We start from the raw sequence: 20,027 nt of genomic DNA on the forward strand, positions 1-20,027 counted from the left end.
GGTGCTCAGCTTATAGGGTGGTAGTACAACCTTATGAGGTGATTTAGTTCCTGGGGATGTATGCTTGAGTTATATCAAGAGCCTGCCTCCCTCCCTTCTCTCTGTCCTCTTTTTTTTTTTCTCTGTCCTCCTTTTATCTCCCTCTTTCCCAGCCCATGACTGGAAGGAGCTTCTCTGCCACATGTTCCATGTCATGATGTTCTTCCTTGACATGGGCCTAAAAGCAAAGTGATAAAATGAGCACCAACTAAAGCCTCTGGAGCCATGAACTGAAACACACTTTGTGGGGTGGTTTGATGAGAATGGCCCCCACAGGCTCATGCATTGGAATACTTGGACCCTAGTTGGTGAAACTGTTTGGGAAGGATTAGGAGGCCTTGTTGGAATGTCACTGGGGGTGGGCTTTGAGGTTCCAAAAGCCTACACCATTGCCAGTTAGTTCTCTCCGCCTCATGCTTGTAGATCAAGATATAAGCTCTTAGCTACTGCTCCAGCACCATGCCTGCCTACTGCCATGTTCTCACTACAAAGGTCATTGACTTTTGAATTTACATTCAGAAACTGTAAGCCCCAAATAAACTCTTCCAGAAGTTACTTTGGTCATGGTGTCTTCATAGCAATAGAAAATAAAACACTTTTCCTCATTTAGGTTGGGTTTCCTAGGTATTTTGTCACACAGACAGGAAGCTAACAATGATGTTTATATACTCATTACTTATATTTTTGTATCTATTTATTAAACTGCAGAACAGTTGCATACTATTGTAATATAGGTCCTATCTTTTTTTCTTTTTTTTTTTTTTTTTTTTTTTTTTTGGTTTTTCGAGACAGGGTTTCTCTGTGTAGCTTTGCGCCTTTCCTGGAACTCACTTGGTAGACCAGGCTGGCCTCGAACTCACAGAGATCCGCCTGGCTCTGCCTCCCGAGTGCTGGGATTAAAGGCGTGCGCCACCACCGCCCGGCCCTATCTTTTTTTCTATCGTACATTAGGATCAACATTCTTCTTTGGAATATCCATGGGTCATGACACTAAGTCAATTCCATGTGAGCGAGCAAACAAAAAACAAAATATTCTCCAACAAGAAACAGTATGCTATTCAAGAGCTGTTTTCTATTTTTTTTTTGTTTTTTGAGACAAGGTCTCTCTACATAACCCTGGCTGTCCTGGAACTCACTACATAGACCAGGCTTGCCTCAAACCCCACAGAGATCTGTCTCTGGCCCATGACTGCTGGGATTAAAGGCAAATGCCAACATGCCCCAACATGCTCATAGTGCTTTAAAAAAAATTACATTAATTTCTGCACGTGTGGCAAAGCACCTAATAACAAACTTTCAAATATTTTGTAATGAACAATATTCATTATATACCAAATTGTGCAGTCCTTTCTGCTTTTCAACTCTACACTAGAGAACTTTCCTAAATCATTTTGCTTTCCTATGTAATAGACCACTCCAAGCCTGGAGGCAATTTATTTCCTTGCTATATTTACCTACTAGCAAGCAATTCACAGATGAGGAACAGAAAGCAAAGCAAACACACACAGTTTATTATGTATTTGGTTCCGAAACCAGGTCTTCTTAAACTCCATTTCAGTCCCCAAACAATATAAAATTAAGGCTTTTCTGAATTTCTAAATGATTGGTGTATGTGTGTGATGTGAGTGTGTGTGTGTGTGTGCACGCTCGCGCAGGGTCACTCGCCAGTGGAGATGCAGTGGCCAGAGGATAGGGTGTTCTCCTTTATCACTCTCTGTCTTGAGACCAGGTTGCTCACTGAACCCAGAGCGAGGGCTAGCAGTCTGCAAGCCCTTGCAATCCTTGTTTCCATCACTCAGATAGTGGTGGGGTTACTGACAAATGTAGCAATGCCCAGCCTTTTTCAAAAGTGTTGGGGACTTGAACTCAGATCCTCCCACTTATGTAGAAAGTGCTCTTACCCACTGAACATCTCCCCAGCCTCTAAAAACAGATCTTTCTAGGCAGGGCTAGCTATGTTTCACGATCTCCAGAACTATGAATTTTCAAAGTAGGGATAAAGACAGCACCAATTTACCATAAAGAAGTGCCATCTGGAGCTGTTCCAGGTACTAAAAGCCCTCAGGTCAAGCAAGACACAGTGAGATCCTGCAGAAGTAGAAGCCACTTTGAAGTAAGTACCAAGCAAAAGAAAAGGGACACAACTGCCATCTTCACTTTTAATAGCAAGTAGGAAGGGGAAAAACAAAGTGGAACAAAAATAGAAGTATGATCACAGAGCCAAGGAATGAAATGTCTTTCCTAGAAATGTTTTATTGCTAATGTGGCACTTACATCTAGTAATATTACTCCATCTAGTACTTTTTAATCTATTACTCTGATGTCTAAGTATTTAAACAACCATTACTTTTTCTTTCTAGACTTTTATCATGTGTGTGTATCTCAAAGGCATAAGTACAGTTTCAAAAAATGTCACCATGGAGAGAAACCATTTCTGCAACCTGTCTTCTGCCTCCTTCACATGTTCGGTAGCATATGTGCACCTGTACACATTTGTACACAAAAATTTAAAATGTAATTTTTTAATCTATCATGCACAATAACTTCGATCTTGTCCCCCCAAAGAGACCTCATTTTCATTTCAATTTTTTTTTTAAATTTATGTGTATCAGAGTTTGCCTGAATGTATGAATGTGTACCATGTATGTGCCTGGTGCCTGTTGAGGTCTGAAGAGGGAGGGCATCAGATCCCTTAGAACTGGAGGATTGTTAGTTATCATGTAGGTGCTGGGAATCAAATCTCTGCAAGAGCAGCAAGTGCCTTTAACCTCCGAGCCATCTCTCAGCCCCCCATTTCTCACTTTCAAATCACAAAAATGTCAACTCTGTTAAAATCTACTACTCTTAGGCAATCAATTTAATTATTTTTACTCTTACACTGTAGAAGAGTAAGTGTTTGGGAGGGATGTAACTATCTGTTCTGAACAATCATTCAAGAAAACCCAACAAAGGTCTGGGCATACAGCTCAGCTGGTAACTTTCTTGTAGAGCATTTGCAAAGTTTAGTTCACCAAAAAAGAAAGGAGGGGGGAAAAAGAATACCCAACCAGTCCCACATCTTTGAGTAATGCATTCAGCAAAGGACTTATTTAATCTCTTCAACTTTTGCTCCTCTTTTTGGTGGACTATTTAAAAAAACACAGTTGTCCTCCTTTGATTGCTACTGATGATGTGTTTCTGAGCAATCAGTCTATTTAGATTAGGAGTTGTTTATGTACTCGCTGCATGTGTTTCTGTGGTCTGAAGTCATCACTTGGAGGCAGTAGTGGAAAAAGCTAGGTTTCTCCACTAGCTCTGTGACCTTGAGTGAGCCACCTCAACTTCAAAGTGGGAAACTACACTTGGAACTAATACATAGCAACAAATTATTTCAATTGAATAAACACTGAATGCTTGTTTTGATATCAAGAAGCATGAGAAGATATTCTTACTGGTATTCTGTTTACAGGAAACCTGGTGGTAAACAGCACAGGTTTTACTGTCAGAGGAGCCCTGTTTCTTGAATTCAAGCCATTGTTGGTTAGTTGTGCAACCCTCAGAAACTTATCTGTTCCCTCTGCCTTTCACTTCTTTGTCTACTTGAGACAATCTCTCTCCTCTTTAGAAAATTATTGTAGGGATGAAATGAGGGAACTGAAGAAGCATTCTTTCAACACACACACCACATTCTGCTTGGTGGAATGCTAGTTAAAATTTTCTTCTTCCACTATATATGTGCCACAAATTGTGCCAACCTCCAGGATTAGAAAAGATAACTATGACACAGGAAGCAATGTCATGGTTGAAAAATGCTTCATTTTCTACCCATCTATATTTTTGAAACCAATCAGAAGAATCTGCATGTTTTTGTTACTATAAATGAATCTGCAAGGCAGAATCCAATCAAGTGTCAAATAATCAGAGTTGGATTCAGAAGCTAACAGAAGACAAACTTCAAGTTTAGCTGTTCTCTAGTGGGGTATGCCTGCCTGGATGAGGTGATCACAAACGAAAGGTGAGAGGTGAGGTGATGGCAACACCCCACAACAGAGAGCTCATATGAGGCAGGACTAAGCGCTAATACTAATTAAAACAGTTGAGTTTGGGTCCCAACTCTGCCTCCTCCCCACTGAGATTCCAGGTAACTTATCTCGACGTCAGATCATGGTAAAGTAGAAATGTGTCTGCTTTACACATCTCCTAGGATAGATGTGAGCCAATGAAATCAGGTGACAATGTTATCTAGAGCTCCAAAACGCTGGCACCTATTAGCTGACAAGTCCAATGGCAGGGATATAATAACATGCAGCGACAAGGAAGTAAACAGCATCTGGGTCTGGTGAGCACTCATGCTCCTGATGATGAAAGTAGCTAGTTGGAGCTAACTAAGCAGGCTCTGCTGAAGGGGTTTTTGCAAAGCTGAGGCTCGAGGGGCCGGGAGCCGGCGAGGCAGCAGTAGCTGGCTGCCACCTCAGTCTGGTCCCTCAGTCCCCTCAGGTGAGGAGCCTGCGGGGGCAGCAGCGGCTAGCTACCATCTCAGTCCTGTCCCTCAGTCCCCCCAGGTGAGGAGCCGCGGGCCAGCAGGGCTGGAGGGCAGGGGTCGCCAACGCCCTCCCTGGGACCATGCTGCCCCGCACGTACGCAGCAGAAGCCCGGAGCGCACCGGCTGCTACTTACAGGCCGCTCGCAGACGTGCACTTGAAGGGGAGCCCGCTGCGCCTCCTGGCACCGCCGCTCTCCGCGCTCTAGGGACCGACCTTTCGCCTCAGCTCGGTCTGCCAAGGGCTGAATATCCTCAGACCCAGCAGCGGGCTCGCCGCCAGCCTGGCGGGCGAGGAGGACGAACGCGGGGCGGGGCTCCCTCAGGACACGCCCCGAGCAGGCGGCTCTGGCCTCGCCCCACCCCTTCCGGCCTACTTCACCATCACCACCACCGCCGCCGCCGCCGCCGCCGCCACCTCCCGCGAGGCCCCGCCTCAAACTTCCCCTTGACTGCCGGTCCGCTTCCGGTCCGCTTCCGGTCCGCTTCCGGCCCCTCGGCGCGCACGCGCAGTCGCAGGAGTGTTTTGACAGCTCAGGCCGAGGAGAAGGAGCAGGTGTCGCGAGAGTGGGCGGCGCGCCGCCTAGTGAGCGCTGTCCTTATGGCGAGCCTGGGAAGCGAGGCCGAGCGGGAGCCTCTCCTGGGCCCCGGCTCGCCCGGAAGCAGGTGAGCAGGAGGGCGGGGAGGGCTGCCTCGGTTCTGCGTGTCCACCGCCCTGAGCCGAAGCCCGGCCGCACATGCGTCGGCCCGGCAGTCGCCCCCGGAGCCGCTCCGGACATGCTCCCCAATAATCGCGTTTACTTGGCACTAGTGGAGAATCGCACTTGGGTACCCAGGAAGCTGGGGAAGGGGATGCTTCACGTGGGGGTCAGAGGTCACGGCAGCTTCACCTTGTAGCCTGTGTGGACTCCAGAACACGGCAGCCTTGAGGTTCCTGCCTGAGTCCTGTTATGGGAGTTTCTTCCTGCTTGAGAGCGTCGTTTCCCTCTCCACTTTCGATTTTTCCTTAGTTTTGTATAAAATAAAGAAACCCAAGCTGCCTCTTTTACAGCAGACACTGCATCCTGTTGACCCTCTAGAGCTGACCACTCCCCACATTTCGCAGAAGCCCCCAAATGATGGTTTTAGCCGACCGACACTCGAGGGTATTGGTCTTTTCCTGACCTGCCTGATGGCTGGTATGTCTTCATACTTTGCAAATAAACCCGTTTAAAATGGCTCATCTTTTGCTCAATGCCACAGGGACAAAATAAAGATTACTCGTTAAGTGTCCCATTAGTATTTTGATCCTTGTAATTCTCATTTTGATCCTAATATAGGAGCACTGATTATGAAAAGTTTGCACTTGTCTCACTGCACCAGTATGTATTTTTACCTTTAGGAAACAGTATTTTATTGAGTTTTATTTGAAGCATTTTTTAAATTACATTTATTTGAGGGGGAGGGAGTGGCACGCATCAACGTCTGAGTAGAGGTACTAGGTTCTCTCCATCTACCATGTGGGTTCTAGGGACACACCTCGAGTCCTCAGCTTTGGGGGCAAGTACCCTGACCCACTGAAGTATCTTCACCACTGTTTGCTTTGTATTTGAGATAGGGTCTCCTGAAACCCGGACTGGCCTCAACCTCAGTATATAGCCAAGTATGATTTGAATTCCTGACCCTCCTGACATCCCCTCAGAAATGCTGGAATTAAGGGATGTGTGCCACCACACCCAGCAAAACATAGTAACTATACTAAGTAGATTAAAAAAAAATGACAGTTAAGCTTCAGGCTAAAATCTTATTTTTTGCTCCTTTATCTTCAGCACTAATCCTTTTTTGTAACCACGTTGAACCACGTTGATTTACTAAATAGAATATATGTATTGCAATTTCATGTTACTTGATTTTTTTTTTCCTTCGAGACAGGGTTTCTCCATGTAGTTTTGGTGCCTGTCCTGGAGCTCGCTCTGCAGACCAGGCTGGCCTCAAACTCACAGAGATCCACCTGCCTCTGCCTCCCGACTGCTGGGATTAAAGGTGTACTCTGCCACCACCGCCCAGCCCCATGTTACTTGATTTTATCTTGAGATTAAATTCCTAGCAATGCTGAGTTTTGTTTTGAAAGAGCAGCGCCCTCCTTTGGAGCTGTTGGCTTCTGCACTCATTTTTACCCTGCTGCTGTCCTATGGTGGTCATGCAGGCAGCCATGTAGTTATCCTGCTTATTCCACTCCTAGAAGTCCATCCCTCATCACCTTTTTGAAATCTATCAGCAGCCCTCTTTCTTGAAGGCTTATTATTGGCTGTGACCCTAAAAACCAGTTATTTATACTTAATGGAGTTCTGTTCTTACAATGTACTGGCTCTGACAGAGGGCTAGAGAGCTCAGCTCCCCTTGTTAGTCAAGGGCATAATTCTGCAACATTTCCATTTCTTAGTGTCCTTTTTGCTGCTGTTCCTTTCCTGTTATATTTCATGTTAGATTTGTGTTTTCCAGTTAGATCTTTGAGTCATAAATATATAGTTAACCATATTAATATGATCTTATGATTGTACATGTAGTGACCTTATCCAAACAAGCCTACATAAACATATTTTCTCCTACCCTTAGCTTCCTTTTAAATAAGTGATTGAGTTAGGATCCATCTACATTCCAATCTTACTGTCCATAAAAAGTTCATTAGATTGAGGTTTTATATTTAGCATTTTAAAATAAAAAGAAATATTTTCAGAACAATTGAACAGATGTGCTGTCTTTAAAGCCATAATTGGATTCCCTGCTTATGACTGACAGGTTTTGCTTCTCTCACTTTACAGCACAGACTTCAGTTTAGTTAGCCAACAGCCCTTCCCAGATAACATTATTGGTCTAATTGGTGGAGGTCCTTTTTTTGTCTTGAATGTCTAATGCTTCCAACTGACATACTTTATGAGTTTCATTTAAGAGATCAGGAGTTGCCACACTTCCTGTAATGTCCCCATTGGTAGGTAGTTTAGGTTTGTTCAGGCCAAAAGGCAAAGTCAAGGAGAGTGTAGATACTTAGACAAACAAGAAAAAATTCACAAATCATAATAAATGAGGTAGCTTGGTGTATTGATGAGAGAATTGGACTTTGAAATTAGTGTTCTATCATCAAACTGGTAACAAATACTCACCTGCAAAACTAGTCTTAGCTCTCAAGGTGCAGACAGGTAGTGTCTAGATTGGACTTATAGATTATAGTTTGCTAGCCCTACCTTAGAGTTTCCTGAAATGCTACAGGAAATTCAAATTCTTATTGCAACTCTAGCCTATAAAAGAAATATTACCGCACCATCTGTCCTTACATTGCCTGCAACCCCCCCCCCACCCTTTTTATTTCAAACAGGTTCTCATTATGGAGTTCAGGCTGGCTCACAAGTCACTCTGTGTCAAAGGCTGGCTTTGAACTTAGGGTCTTCCTGCCTTCCCTCTCAAGTATTGCAGTAACAATATGAGGCAAGTGCCATGTGCTTGTCTTACAGTGCACTCCTTTATATAGGACATTTTTATGTTGTATTTCCCCAGTTCTATACAACACTGCTGAGAGCTCTCAGGAAGCGTACCCTGCTTTCTCTCCAGCTCTGAGTCTGGGTATTCTGCCCTGCAGTAGTTGAGTCCAGAGCTGTACCTTCACAAGTACAGTGCTGCTTTGCCCCAGTCTCTGTGCAAGAAAATACACTGAATCCAAAATGTAGCATTTTTATTTGTTCCTGTTCAGTTTTACCTAGTTGCTCAGGTTACATCAGTGTATTGTGTACACTTCCTGGATTTTCAGTCACAAATTTGTTAAACATTCTGTCATTTGGAGCTGTGGTTATGGACATGTTAGACCACTGCAGTTTTACTTGGAAGAGAATCCAGTTGGAAAATTAATGCTAGAATGTAGCAGTGATAGTAGACAGAAAGTAAAAGTTAAACAAATCCCCTTGGAAGTAAGTACAGAATTTCTTTTGCTTGTTTGTTTGTTTTTGTGTATGTTTGTTTGTTTAGACAGGGTCTCACTATATAGCCCTAGCTGGCCTGGAACTTGCTCTGTAGACCAGGCTGGCCTCAAATTCAGAGATCCTCCTTCCTCTGCCTCCTGAGTGCTAGGATTCAAGGTATACGCCACCATGTGTCGCGTCCGTCTAGACCAGCAAGGAAGACACAACCCCAGGCTCTTCTCCTCTTCTCCAAGCAGTTTATTCAGGAACCTTGAGACAATCTTTTGACCCCGGGGAAAGCCTTCTTCTTCTTCTTCTTCTTCTTCTTCTTCTTCTTCTTCTTCTTCTTCTTCTTCTTCTCTCTCTCTCTCTCTCTCTCTCTCTCTCTCTCTCTCTCTCTCACTCTCTCTCTCACTCACTCACTCACTCACTCACTCTCTCTCACTCATTCACTCTCCCTCCCTTACTCTCACTCTCACTCTCTGGAGAAAGCCAGCCCACGCCCTTTATAGCCACTGGGCAATCAACCCTGTAGTGCCACATGGACAATGCCGATAGGGTCAGACATACGCAAGCAAGCCAGATTAGGTCTAGGTGCTCGGAAGCAAGCCAGATCCTAGCCTTAGCCAAATAAGGAGCACCTGCCATCGGGAAGCCAGATGCCGGCGCCATCTTTGCGGCGCGGCCATGCACGGCTCTCTACAACCATGGCAAGCTGTAGTTATTTGGTCTTACACCCTGGTAGAGCAGAAGCCTGTATAAATCAGTCTCAGCCATCTGACATGTTTGTGTTATCAAAATTGAAAAGAAATGTAGAAAAATCAACTGAAGAACATATTGTGCTATTCCTATTATGACAAAATAGGAAGATAAATGACTGGGGAGCTTTCTAAATTAAAATGAGCAAAATAAAATCTATTACTTTGAAAGATTTCAAATACAGGGAAAAGTTGAAATAGCAGTTTAGTGAACACCTAATAATACCTTTTTATTTAGTCTTTTCCACACCAATCAAATGTCCTTGTGTACACACACACACACACACACACACACACACACACACACCTTTTGCCAAACTGAAGTAAGTTTTAGACATTGTAATGCTTATTCAAAGTACATTTTCAAAGCCTGCCTCTCTCAAGAACAAATGCATCCCTTCTACAACTCCATCACTATTGTACAACTAGAAATACCTATGGTGATATTTTATCTGTACTGACATGTGATTTTATTTGTATGTTAATAAATAAAGTTGCCTGGGAGTCAGAGCTATTAGCAAGCCATAGTGAAAGCTGGGCGTTGGTGGTGCACGCGCCTTTAATCCCAGCACTTGGTAGGCAGAGCTAGGTAGATCTCTGTGTGTTCAAGGATACAGCCAGCATGGAGACACATGCCTTTAATCTCAATACCAACCATAGAAGACCTGGAGGTCTGTACAGACAGGCAGTGACAAGGCAGTCATGTGGTTGGGTTTACAACCAATGAGAAGGCAGAACAGAAAGTCTTTATAAAGACAGACACACAGGAAGTAGGTCTCCTTCAGAGAGATAGGACCACTGCGAGAGAAAGGGTAAGGTTTTAGCTCTTAGCTCTGACCTCTTGGCTTGCTTCTTTGCATTGGTTCTGTGTTTCTTATTTAATAAAATGGTTACTTCTACAAATACCAATTCAAGAGTATTATACAATTTATGCTCTGTATTCTTTGTTTCTCTAGTTGTTCCAATAATGTAATAAACACACACACACACACACACACACACACACACACACACACACACACACTTTATATATACAAGACAATCACTGTTCATGTATTTGTTCTATCCTGTTTTAAACTCTTTAGCTTAGAACTGTCCCAGCACTCAGAAGGCAAAGGCAGGTATAAGTTTGAGCTCAGCCTGGTCAACATAGTGAATTCCAGGACAGCCAGGATTATATAGAGAGACCCTGTATCACAAAACAAACTGTCCCTGGACCTATTTCTGCTCATGTTACAAGTGACTCCTAGGTGCAGTGTTCCTAAGGGCTATCTGACAATGTAGATTCGTGGACTGTTCCTTGGCCACAAGACTGTCACATAAGTAATATTGAGAAATGCTAATATATTCCATCAGAAGTGGCCCCCATGATGAGGAATGCCAGACCCCATCATTTGTTGGAAGAATGGACACTGTAGTTTTCATTATAAATGTTCATTTCTTGTTTTATAATTAGAGTTTAGACAGTGGGAGTTATCCTGCCCTCAAATAGCCCTTCAACCAAAATTTGAGCATTTTTGTTTTCATCCATTATATAGAATGTATCCAAATCCTAACTTTAAATTTTCTTATCCCTTTAATTTTTAAGAGAAATCATTATAAGAAGACAATGAGGGGCTGGAGAGATTGCTTAGCAGTTATGAGCACTTGTTACTCTTGCAGAAGACCCAGGTTTGCTTCCTAGCATCCATAAGGCAGCTCATAACCATCTGTAACTATTTCCAGGAGATCTGTCACCCTCTTCTGGTCTCCATGGGCACTGCATATATTTGGTGCAGTGCACAGACATACATGCAAGCAAAACATCCATGTACTTAAAATAAACAATGAATTTAAACACTTCATATAATTTCATAAAAATTTGAGGCAGAGTCTTGCTATATATCCCAGGCTGATGCTGACAACTTCTCAGCATTTTCCCCATTTTTTTTCAGACAGTGTCTTGGAGCCCAGGCTGGCCTTGAAGTCACTATGCACTCCAAGGTGACCTTGAACTCCTGATCCTCCTGCCTAGTGCTGAGACATTGAGGCTTAAACCATCACATGTTTTGCCTTAGCTTCTTGAGTGCCAGGATTCCAGGCTTGATTTTTAAAAAAAGTTTGGTTTTGTTTTCTTTTTGAGACAGGTTCTCACTGTATAGCTCAGGCTGCCCTACATTTACTACATAGCCAAGGTTGGCCTTGAACTTGTAACTGCCTTCTGGGTAGGGAAGTTGTTTTTGTTTGTTTGTTGTTATTGTTTCACTGAGTGCTGTTGGAGTCACTCAGTTTTATTACTTTTCTTCCCATAAGTAAGTTACTTCTCAGTTCCCAGCTGAGAAAGAGCTCAGGGAAATAGTTATTTGAAAATATAGATTGTCCTGATACTTCTTATAAAATGATAATGTGTTTAATGTCTAATCTCCAGAGAATAATAATAACTCAGGTATGTTGATTTTATAATACAGGCATCTTGAGTTCTAGTATTTTTCAGGTATTTTAAATCACAATTAAAAGGTCTCTGTGTGGAGGTCACAATATTATATATGCAGTGTTTTAAGCACTTAAAATGTGGGGGCTGGAGAGATGGCTTAGTGGGTGAAGGAGCTTGCTTCTGAGCTTGATGACCTTAACTTTGATCCCTGGATCTACAGGGCAGAAAGAGAACTGACTCCCAGTTTATCCTCTGACCTCCATATGCATGCTGCATCACTCAAACCCATACACATATACATAATAAATAAAATAATTAGTAAATGTAACAAAAATGAAACAAATATATCAGTAATGAATGTCCTTGACAAATAGTAGATCTAAAACATGTTTCTCTTCTTCCCTTTCTGCCATTTATAAATAGCACATTTGAAAAAAAAATCTCTTCATTGGTGATTAAATTTGACAACATCAAGGTCTATTTTATAAAATAGTGTTGGACCACAGATATTGTGGTGTAGAACTTTACTGAAGCAGGAAGATTTAGACTCTGGGGCCAGCTTGGGCTACATAGAAAGACCTTATTCGAACCAAACAATAGCAGCAACAACAACAAATCAACCAAGCCCTTCCTCCAAAAGAAAATACTCTTGGAGCATACGTAGGCCTCTGTTAAGTGTGTCTTGGTTTTTGTAAAGAGTAGTGCTCACACATGGCTAAGTTTGCCAACTCTGGACCTTTGTGATCACTTAATGAGCATAAGCACTCAGGTATCACCTAACAGAGGTAGTTATCAATTAATATATTTGCTTTTAGTTCAGATTATAATTATCTAGAATACAAAACCAATCTGCTGTGTCATCATAAGCTCTTTGGTTCACAAGTAGAATTTATTTGGCAATTTATGTCACAGCAAAGGTCATTGCTCCAGGAAGCTCCTGGCTAGGACTGTCTTAGGTGACATCATTCCAGTCAGAACAGTCACAGCAAAGGTAATATGCTGCCATCAAGTAGGACATGCCAGAAACATGAGAGTGATAATTGAAAACATATATCTTTACTGCATTTAATCATTCCTTTGTGTGTGTGCAGACACGTGCCATGGTATACCTGTAGAGGTCAGTCACAATTTGGGGGAGTCATTTCTTTCCACCATATGGGATCTAGGGAGGGAATTCAGGTCATGAGGCAGGAACTTTTTCCCATCTTACCATCCTTGACAGTAATTAATTTTTAATATATCCAATTTGTGGGAGATCTATTTCTTGTAGCTAGTTTTTGTAACTTTAAGAAAAATTATTCATCCTGTTAGATTAACAAATTTCTACCACATTCAGAAACAAAAAATTAGAGCTGGGAAAATGGCTTAGTGGTTAAAATGCTTGCTGAGCAAGCAAGAGGACTAGAATTTGGATCCCCAGAAACTCATATAAATGGCCCACCTGTAATTTCAGCATTAGAGGTCAGAAATGGATTGCTGGAGCCACCTGGCTAGCCAGACTAGCTATCTCTGCCATCGGGCTTCCACATGCACACACATACACACACACAACATATAAACAGGAAAACTTGAAAAAGAAAAAAAACTAGTAAAGTAATTGCTTTGAAAAATGTTTTACTTCTTAAAGGTGTCTTGTATCTTCCAGATAGTGCATTAATACAATCCTACAACCCAGTGAATTTAAAATGCTTATTCAGAGGTGCCAATATTAAGAAATTATTCCTGTTATATAACTTTCATATGTTTAGAGAAGAGAGAGTAAAATTATTAATGCATAAATACCTGCCTCTAATGACTAGGAAGTCCAGCCTTTGTACATTATCTGAAATGCTTGAGATTTTCCAGTTCTTGGATCTTTTAGTAGATGATATAGAATATCTTACTGCACATGCATTTTTGCTGTAATTCACTGAATGAGGTCAGATGGAAAATTCCCACACTCAGTTACTATAACATTTTGGATGTGGAGTTTTGAGATTTGGGACCTGTTAACCTGTTTCTTCTTTCCATCTAGAGAATGGGACGTGGTAGAGACCCAAGAGCATTACAGGAGTAGATGGAGATCTGTTAGGGTTCTCTACCTCACCATGTTCCTCAGCAGTGTGGGTAAGTGCTGGGAGTTACAACACAGTTCTACAGTTCAGACTAACATGCTTTAGCTTTGTGCTAGTGTTAAGATTATTCACTTATCTATTCATTGGTGGTTGTTTTTTTAAGACAGGACTTTTCTGTGTAGCCCTGGATGTCCTGGAACTTTCTCTGTAGACCAGGCTGGCCTCAGAGATCCGCCTGCCTCTGTCTCCCAAGTACTGGGATTAAAGGTGTGCCCATCTTATCTATCTTGAACTCAGGATTCTGCTGCCTCAGCCTCCCTAGTGCTGGAATTACAGGTGTGTGCCACCTTACTGGACTGATTTTTTTTTCTTCCTTTAAACAGTTAGTTTTTATTACTCAGCTCTCTAAGAAACAATTTCAAGTTTAATAAATGAAAAATAAAGATTACTTCAGATGTTAATTTCCATGTTGAACATTTAACTTGATGTAACTTTATTGTAGAGTGTACTTATAAATCCCTGGGTGGGAGAGGTTTTGAGACAGTTTCACTGTGTATCCTACACTTTGATCCTCCTGCTTCAGCCTCCTAAATGCTGAGATTACAGGTGCGGGCTACTAGGTCTGCCTAAGAATTGGTTCTTAATTTCTTTATTCATCAGAGTCAATTCAATTCCAAATATATAGAGAGCTGGGTGCCCCTCAGTGGTAGAGTGATGCCTGGCATCAACCCCCAACGTCCCGCCCCCAAAACCCCAAATAAAACAGAAACACGAAGATAAAACTGATAATAAAGTCTGTTACATTCAAAACAGACTTCAGGTACATCAAGATGGCTCAGTGGATAAAAGCACTTGCCATGCAAGCCTGGCCACTGAGTTCAACTAGTGACCTGAGTTTGATCTCTGGAACCTACAGCGTTCTGCAAGCTTTCCTCTGTCCTCCACATGTGTGCCTGCACTCATATACATGTGTGTGTGTGTGTCATTCACACACACAGTAATAATGAAATTAAAACAAGAATATGGACTTAACAGCCAAGGCTACATAGTGAGACCCTATCTCAAAAAAATAGACTTAAAATTCTTTTGCATTTGTTTTATCTATATGAGTGTTTTGTCTGCATGTGTGTATGTGCACTATGTGTGTGCATGAGCAAGTCAGAAGAAGCTGTTGAATCGCCTGGAACTTGGGAGCTGGAGTTACAGATTGCTGTGAGCCACCATATGGGTGCTGGGAACTTAATTCAGGTCCTCTAGAAGAACAAGCGCTCTTAACTACTGAGCTCTCCTTCTAGCCCAAGAAAATAGACTTTATGAAAGAAAGAAGTTACTAATAGATACTACCAGATACATGAATCTTAGGGCATTATTTTAGTGAAAGAAGCCAGACCTGCCTGATTCTACCCTCTCTCCTCGGGCACTAGAGTTATGGATGATGACCTCTGCAACCAACTTTTATATAATTAATGCTGGGAGTCCAAACTAGGTTTCCAGGCCTGTGTAGCAAGCACTTTATAGACTGAACCATCTTCCCAGCCCCAGTACATTTTGAATATAGTTGCCCTCCTTTTGCCCTCTTCTATCCCCTTACGTGAATTGTATATTTTAAAGGGCATAGGAGAGTCATTTGGTACATGGATCATATCTTTCTCTCTCTCTCTCTCTCTCTCTCTCTCTCTCTCTCTCTCTCTCTCTCTCTCTTATTTCTTTTTATTTAATTTTTTTATGGATCATATCTTAATAAATTTTTTCTTTATGTAAAGCAGTGATTCACATTGGTTTGAAACTCTTGATCCCCCTGCCTCAGCCTTCCAAGTGCTGAGATCACAGAGATGGGCCACTATACCCAGCAGTAGAGCTAAACATTTAAAAGTAGGCTTTCCGCCGGGCAGTGGTGGCACAGGCCTTTAATCCCAGCACTCGGGAGGTAGAGCCAGGTGGATCTCTGTGAGTTCAAGGCCAGCCTGATCTACAGAGCGAGATGCAGGACAGCCACCAAAGCTACACAGAGAAACTCTGTCTCGAAAAACAAAACAAAACAAAAAAACAAAAAAAAAAGTAGGCTTTCCATAACTTCTGACTGGCTTTGCCTAACATTTAGAATGGACAAATAGAGCTGGGTTGTAACTGGGTGGTAGAGTACTTATCTCAAATGCATGAGGCCCTGGGTTTGAGCCCCATCACTACAGACAAGTGAAAAAGGATAACATGGACAAATAGTGCAGGAGTTTTCTATTGTAGTTCTTGAGTGGGAAAACCTGTCAGAAACCAGGAATTTGCATTTATAGTGTGGCCATCTTCAAGAATCTCAGTACATATTACCTCCCTTGAGATGGTGTACTCTCTTCATCTTCCCTGCAGTGGATTGCTCTTTCAAACACCGCAGAAAACTAGAACTTCCCTGTGGTCACATCAGCTGTGAAGGCTCGGCAAAGCGTTCAGTAATTTCCACTTACAGTAAGGGATATGAGAGAAGAGAGGCAGATCCTTTGCTCTTGCTGTGTCAAGCAGAGGCAGGACTATGATTACCTTGTGTTTCTACTTTATATTAGAGTTTATTATCCTTCTGAGAATTAAGATTTCACTGCTTGATAAATTAAGCATTTGTGTGTATAACTTTTCAGGCTCAGAATATTTTAAAAATCTGTGCTGTATTTCCAAAAGGTATACCTGTAATAGTGATTAAATTATTATAATGCAAGTAAACATGTCTGCCTCTTTGCAGGTTTTTCTATTGTGATAATGTCAATCTGGCCATATCTTCAAAAGGTTTGTACATTTCAATTTGTTCTTTAAGTAATAGTAGAGGTAATTCTAGTGTTGTTAAGCATTGTCTAGAGAGTGTCTTTGGTATTCTGTAGTTTGATCTGTCCCGGAATAACTTAAAATAATTGTTTCTCAAAGGAGGTGTAAGTTAGTCATATGCTTCATTGTACAAACAAAAACAGTTAAAGCAGAAAGGGTGCAGTGCCAAGGAAGAGACTCTTGCCCAGAGAGTGGCAGCCAGAGTGCAGGTGTGCTTACCTCTTTAGTCAGCCATGTCCCCTTCTGTCACTGCCTTCCTAGTGGAAGCAGCGCAAGTAGTCACCGTGAATTCTTAAAATGTGCAGATGATATTCCTGAGGAATAATTTCATGATTTTCCTGTGTAATTAATTTGGGTTTTCAGGAAAACTTTGAGAAAAGGATAGGCAATATTGCTATCTCTTGATATTCCTGTGAGATTGGTTTTCAGGTCCCCTCAAAGTCTACCAAAATGTTTGGATGTGCAAGTCCCTACATAAAGTGATGTAGTATTTGCATATAACTTGTGCACATTCTCCATGCTGCAATCATCTCTAGATTACATATGATGCCTGGGACAATGCCAACATTATGTGGTTGTTAAACTGCTCTGTCCTAGAACAGTGACAAGAAAGCAGAGTCTGTGTTCAGTTCGCTTTCTGTCCTTCACGTATGAAGGGCGGGGCTTACCCTGTCCCCTCCTTTGTACCAGCTTCTGTCTTAACTCTATCACTTAGTCTTAGATCCTCTATATCTTTATCATCACATTCCTTGCTTATTGATTTTTTTAAAAAGACCCATGAGTGTTAGGCTTTGGCCTATAGCAGATAAGTAGACAGCAGTGTGTTAGACAACTTCTTCAGTGACCCAGGCTCTGCAAGGTCACACTCAGTCACCTTTCCTAGCTTCTTTGTAGCTCCTTCCTTCCTTCCTGTGTTCTCCTTCTCTCTCCTTCCCTTCCCTCTTTCCACCTTTCTTCACCCTTCCAGCCTTTGCTCCTCTCATGGCCTCTGGAAAGCCTTCACTGATAGTCATCACCTAGCCTGGGAAGGCTTTCTCTGCATAGTTGGTCCTCTTTCCTTTTTTCTGCATGCAAAAATTTGAGTAGCTGTGGTTTGGAAGTATTTTTTTAAATCTCTTTTTATTACTCCCTGAACTGTACTGTGTGACAGGTATCTTTATAGAATTTACATTGTAGTAGGTATTACAAGTGATCAGAGATGATTTACACCTGTAGAGGGTGTGTGTAGTTGGTATGCAAATGTTCTATATGAAGGGCTTGTGTGTGCGCTCATTCTGGTGTCCTTGGGAGTCCTGGAGTCAGTTCTGAGGACACCAAGGGATGACTCCACTTCATCGCTGTATCCTTGGTACTTACCATACAGTGCTATGATGTCAAATGTGTAGTGATGAACTCCCCCACGATTATTAACATATACCAGGAGTTCTCCACAGAAATACTAACATACAAAGGTTCAGCCACTCTGGAATATAGCCTGGATATTTGTTACAAAGTAAATATGGTTTTACTAACTGATCTAGCAGCCACGTTCCCAGGTACTTAGTTACCCAGTGGTCTGAAGACTTATATTCACATGAAAGTCTGCCTTAGAGTGTTTGTAACTGCCAGAAGCCTAAGACTGTTGTTATGTAATGATTCTTAAAGCATTTACTTTTCTCTGCAGATTGATCAGACAGCCGATGCAAGTTTTTTGGGCTGGGTTATTGCTTCATTTAGTCTTGGCCAAATGGTAGCTTCACCTCTATTTGGTTTATGGTCTAATTATAGGCCAAGAAAAGAACCTCTTATCGTCTCCATCTTTATTTCGGTGGCAGCCAACTGCCTATATGCATATGTCCACGTGCCAGCTGCTCATAATAAATACTACATGTTGATTGCTCGTGGATTGGTGGGATTTGGAGCAGGTAATTGTGTGTGTGTGTATTTGTGTGTGAGATTCACATTCTTCCTACTGTTCATAGCCATGTCTCCCCTGTGTCATCCCACATACATCATGATCCTCCTATTACCTACAGGTTCTCTCCTTTATTTCCATTAGTCTTCATCTTCAAGATACACATTGAGTGCTTTATCTAGTGTGGAGTCCTCTAGAGCTTCTTGCTCTTGAATGGATCCTTTTCTTTTCTGACCTGTTTCTGGCCTTTCCTTGGTTCCATCTTTTCTCATCAATTATAGTAAGCCATTTGCATTAGAAGCAGTAAATTATATTTTTTAAATGCTCTGTGGTTCCTAGCAGAGTCTCTACTATAAAATAATATGCTTAATAATTAAAAAAAACTTCTATTTTTATTGTGTATGTGGAGATATGCATGCGAGAGCAGGACCCTCAGAGACCAGAGGACAGCATTGAATCCCCTGGAGCTGGAGTTAGAGGTGCTTGTTAGCTGTCTGATATGGGTGCTAGGATCTGAACACAGGTCTGCTACAAGAGCAGTATGAATGCTTAACTTAACCACTGTGCCCTCTCCAGACCAAAATTGCTTAGTTACATTCTTAGTGGACTCTTTCTGTTTCTGTATTACATGTCTGTGAATGTAGTTTGTGACATATTTCCTTACAGCATAGCACTCTGCTGTTAGTATACAGCTGTCTATTAATTGATGAGAAAATCTTGGTATTATAATGCCGTTTTTTACATTATCTAAAAACTGTTTTTACTCATGTGAGCAGGCTTGTTTTATTTTGATTTTTGTTTTGTTGTTAGTTGGTTTTCAGACAGAGTCTTAATATATACCTTTGGCTGGCCTAGAACACACTATGTGGCCTAGGCTGGCCTCTGTCTCCCAGTTGCTGGGATTACAGGTGTGTACCACCCAGCCTAGCTGCACTATTTCTGTATCAGTGAAAATACTTTTTTCCCTTAGTTATATATTTGTTCAATAAAAATCTTACACATTTTGTACAATGGCATAAAGGAAGACATGACCATCAGTATTTCTTGCTCTGTATAAAGCCAAGTGAGGTGAGTATGATAGCTGAAGGGTGATTCCTTTACTCTGCTCCTGTTTCTTTAGGAAATGTAGCTGTTGTTCGATCATACATTGCTGGTGCTACTTCCCTTCAGGAAAGGACAAGTGCCATGGCCAATACAAGCACATGCCAAGCCTTGGGCTTTATTCTGGGTCCAGGTAGGCAGTCTTTACTTGACTTCTTAAATTTGAATTGGGAAAATCTTTGAGGTTCAGATTTAAATGTAACCCATGTGTGAAGCTTTGTGGCCAAAGGGAAAAGGAGAGAAACTTTAGAAAGGAGGAAGGGAGCCAGGGAAGTAAGAGGGGTTAACAAGAGTAAAGTATAGTGATATATATGCATAAAAATATCATAGTGAAACATTTCATATGTTAACTAAAAATCATCACAAAAATAAAACAATAATCCCCCCAAACTGCGTGTGTGTGTGTGTGTGTGTGTGTGTGTGTGTGTGTGTGTGTGTGTCTGACTGACTACTGAACCCAAAGCTTTATGCATGCTAGGAAGCACTCTACCACTGAGCTATAGCCTTAGCAGGGA

General features: G+C 41.9%; 2 protein-coding genes across 2 annotated transcripts in view; one reads left to right on the forward strand and one right to left on the reverse strand.

Annotated features, from left to right (window-relative positions):
- Nucleotides 1-4,915, reverse strand: part of Abhd18 (abhydrolase domain containing 18) — a 46,196-nt gene extending 41,281 nt beyond the window's left edge. Inside the window, exon 1 of the mRNA XM_059265165.1 lies at nt 4,696-4,915. The gene's annotated coding sequence lies outside the window, so the exon portion shown is untranslated. The remainder of the gene's footprint in view (nt 1-4,695) is intronic.
- Nucleotides 4,916-5,072: 157 nt separating this feature from the next.
- The window catches only part of Mfsd8 (major facilitator superfamily domain containing 8), a 30,357-nt gene continuing 15,402 nt past the window's right edge, over nt 5,073-20,027 (forward strand). Inside the window, exons 1-5 of the mRNA XM_059265173.1 lie at nt 5,073-5,224; nt 13,673-13,764; nt 16,438-16,481; nt 18,181-18,421; nt 19,532-19,645. Of these exons, the coding sequence (XP_059121156.1) occupies nt 5,160-5,224; nt 13,673-13,764; nt 16,438-16,481; nt 18,181-18,421; nt 19,532-19,645 (556 nt within the window). The 5' untranslated portion in view covers nt 5,073-5,159. The remainder of the gene's footprint in view (nt 5,225-13,672; nt 13,765-16,437; nt 16,482-18,180; nt 18,422-19,531; nt 19,646-20,027) is intronic.

This window comes from Peromyscus eremicus, chromosome 6, assembly GCF_949786415.1.
Source record: "Peromyscus eremicus chromosome 6, PerEre_H2_v1, whole genome shotgun sequence".
Classification (NCBI taxonomy): domain Eukaryota; kingdom Metazoa; phylum Chordata; class Mammalia; order Rodentia; family Cricetidae; genus Peromyscus; species Peromyscus eremicus.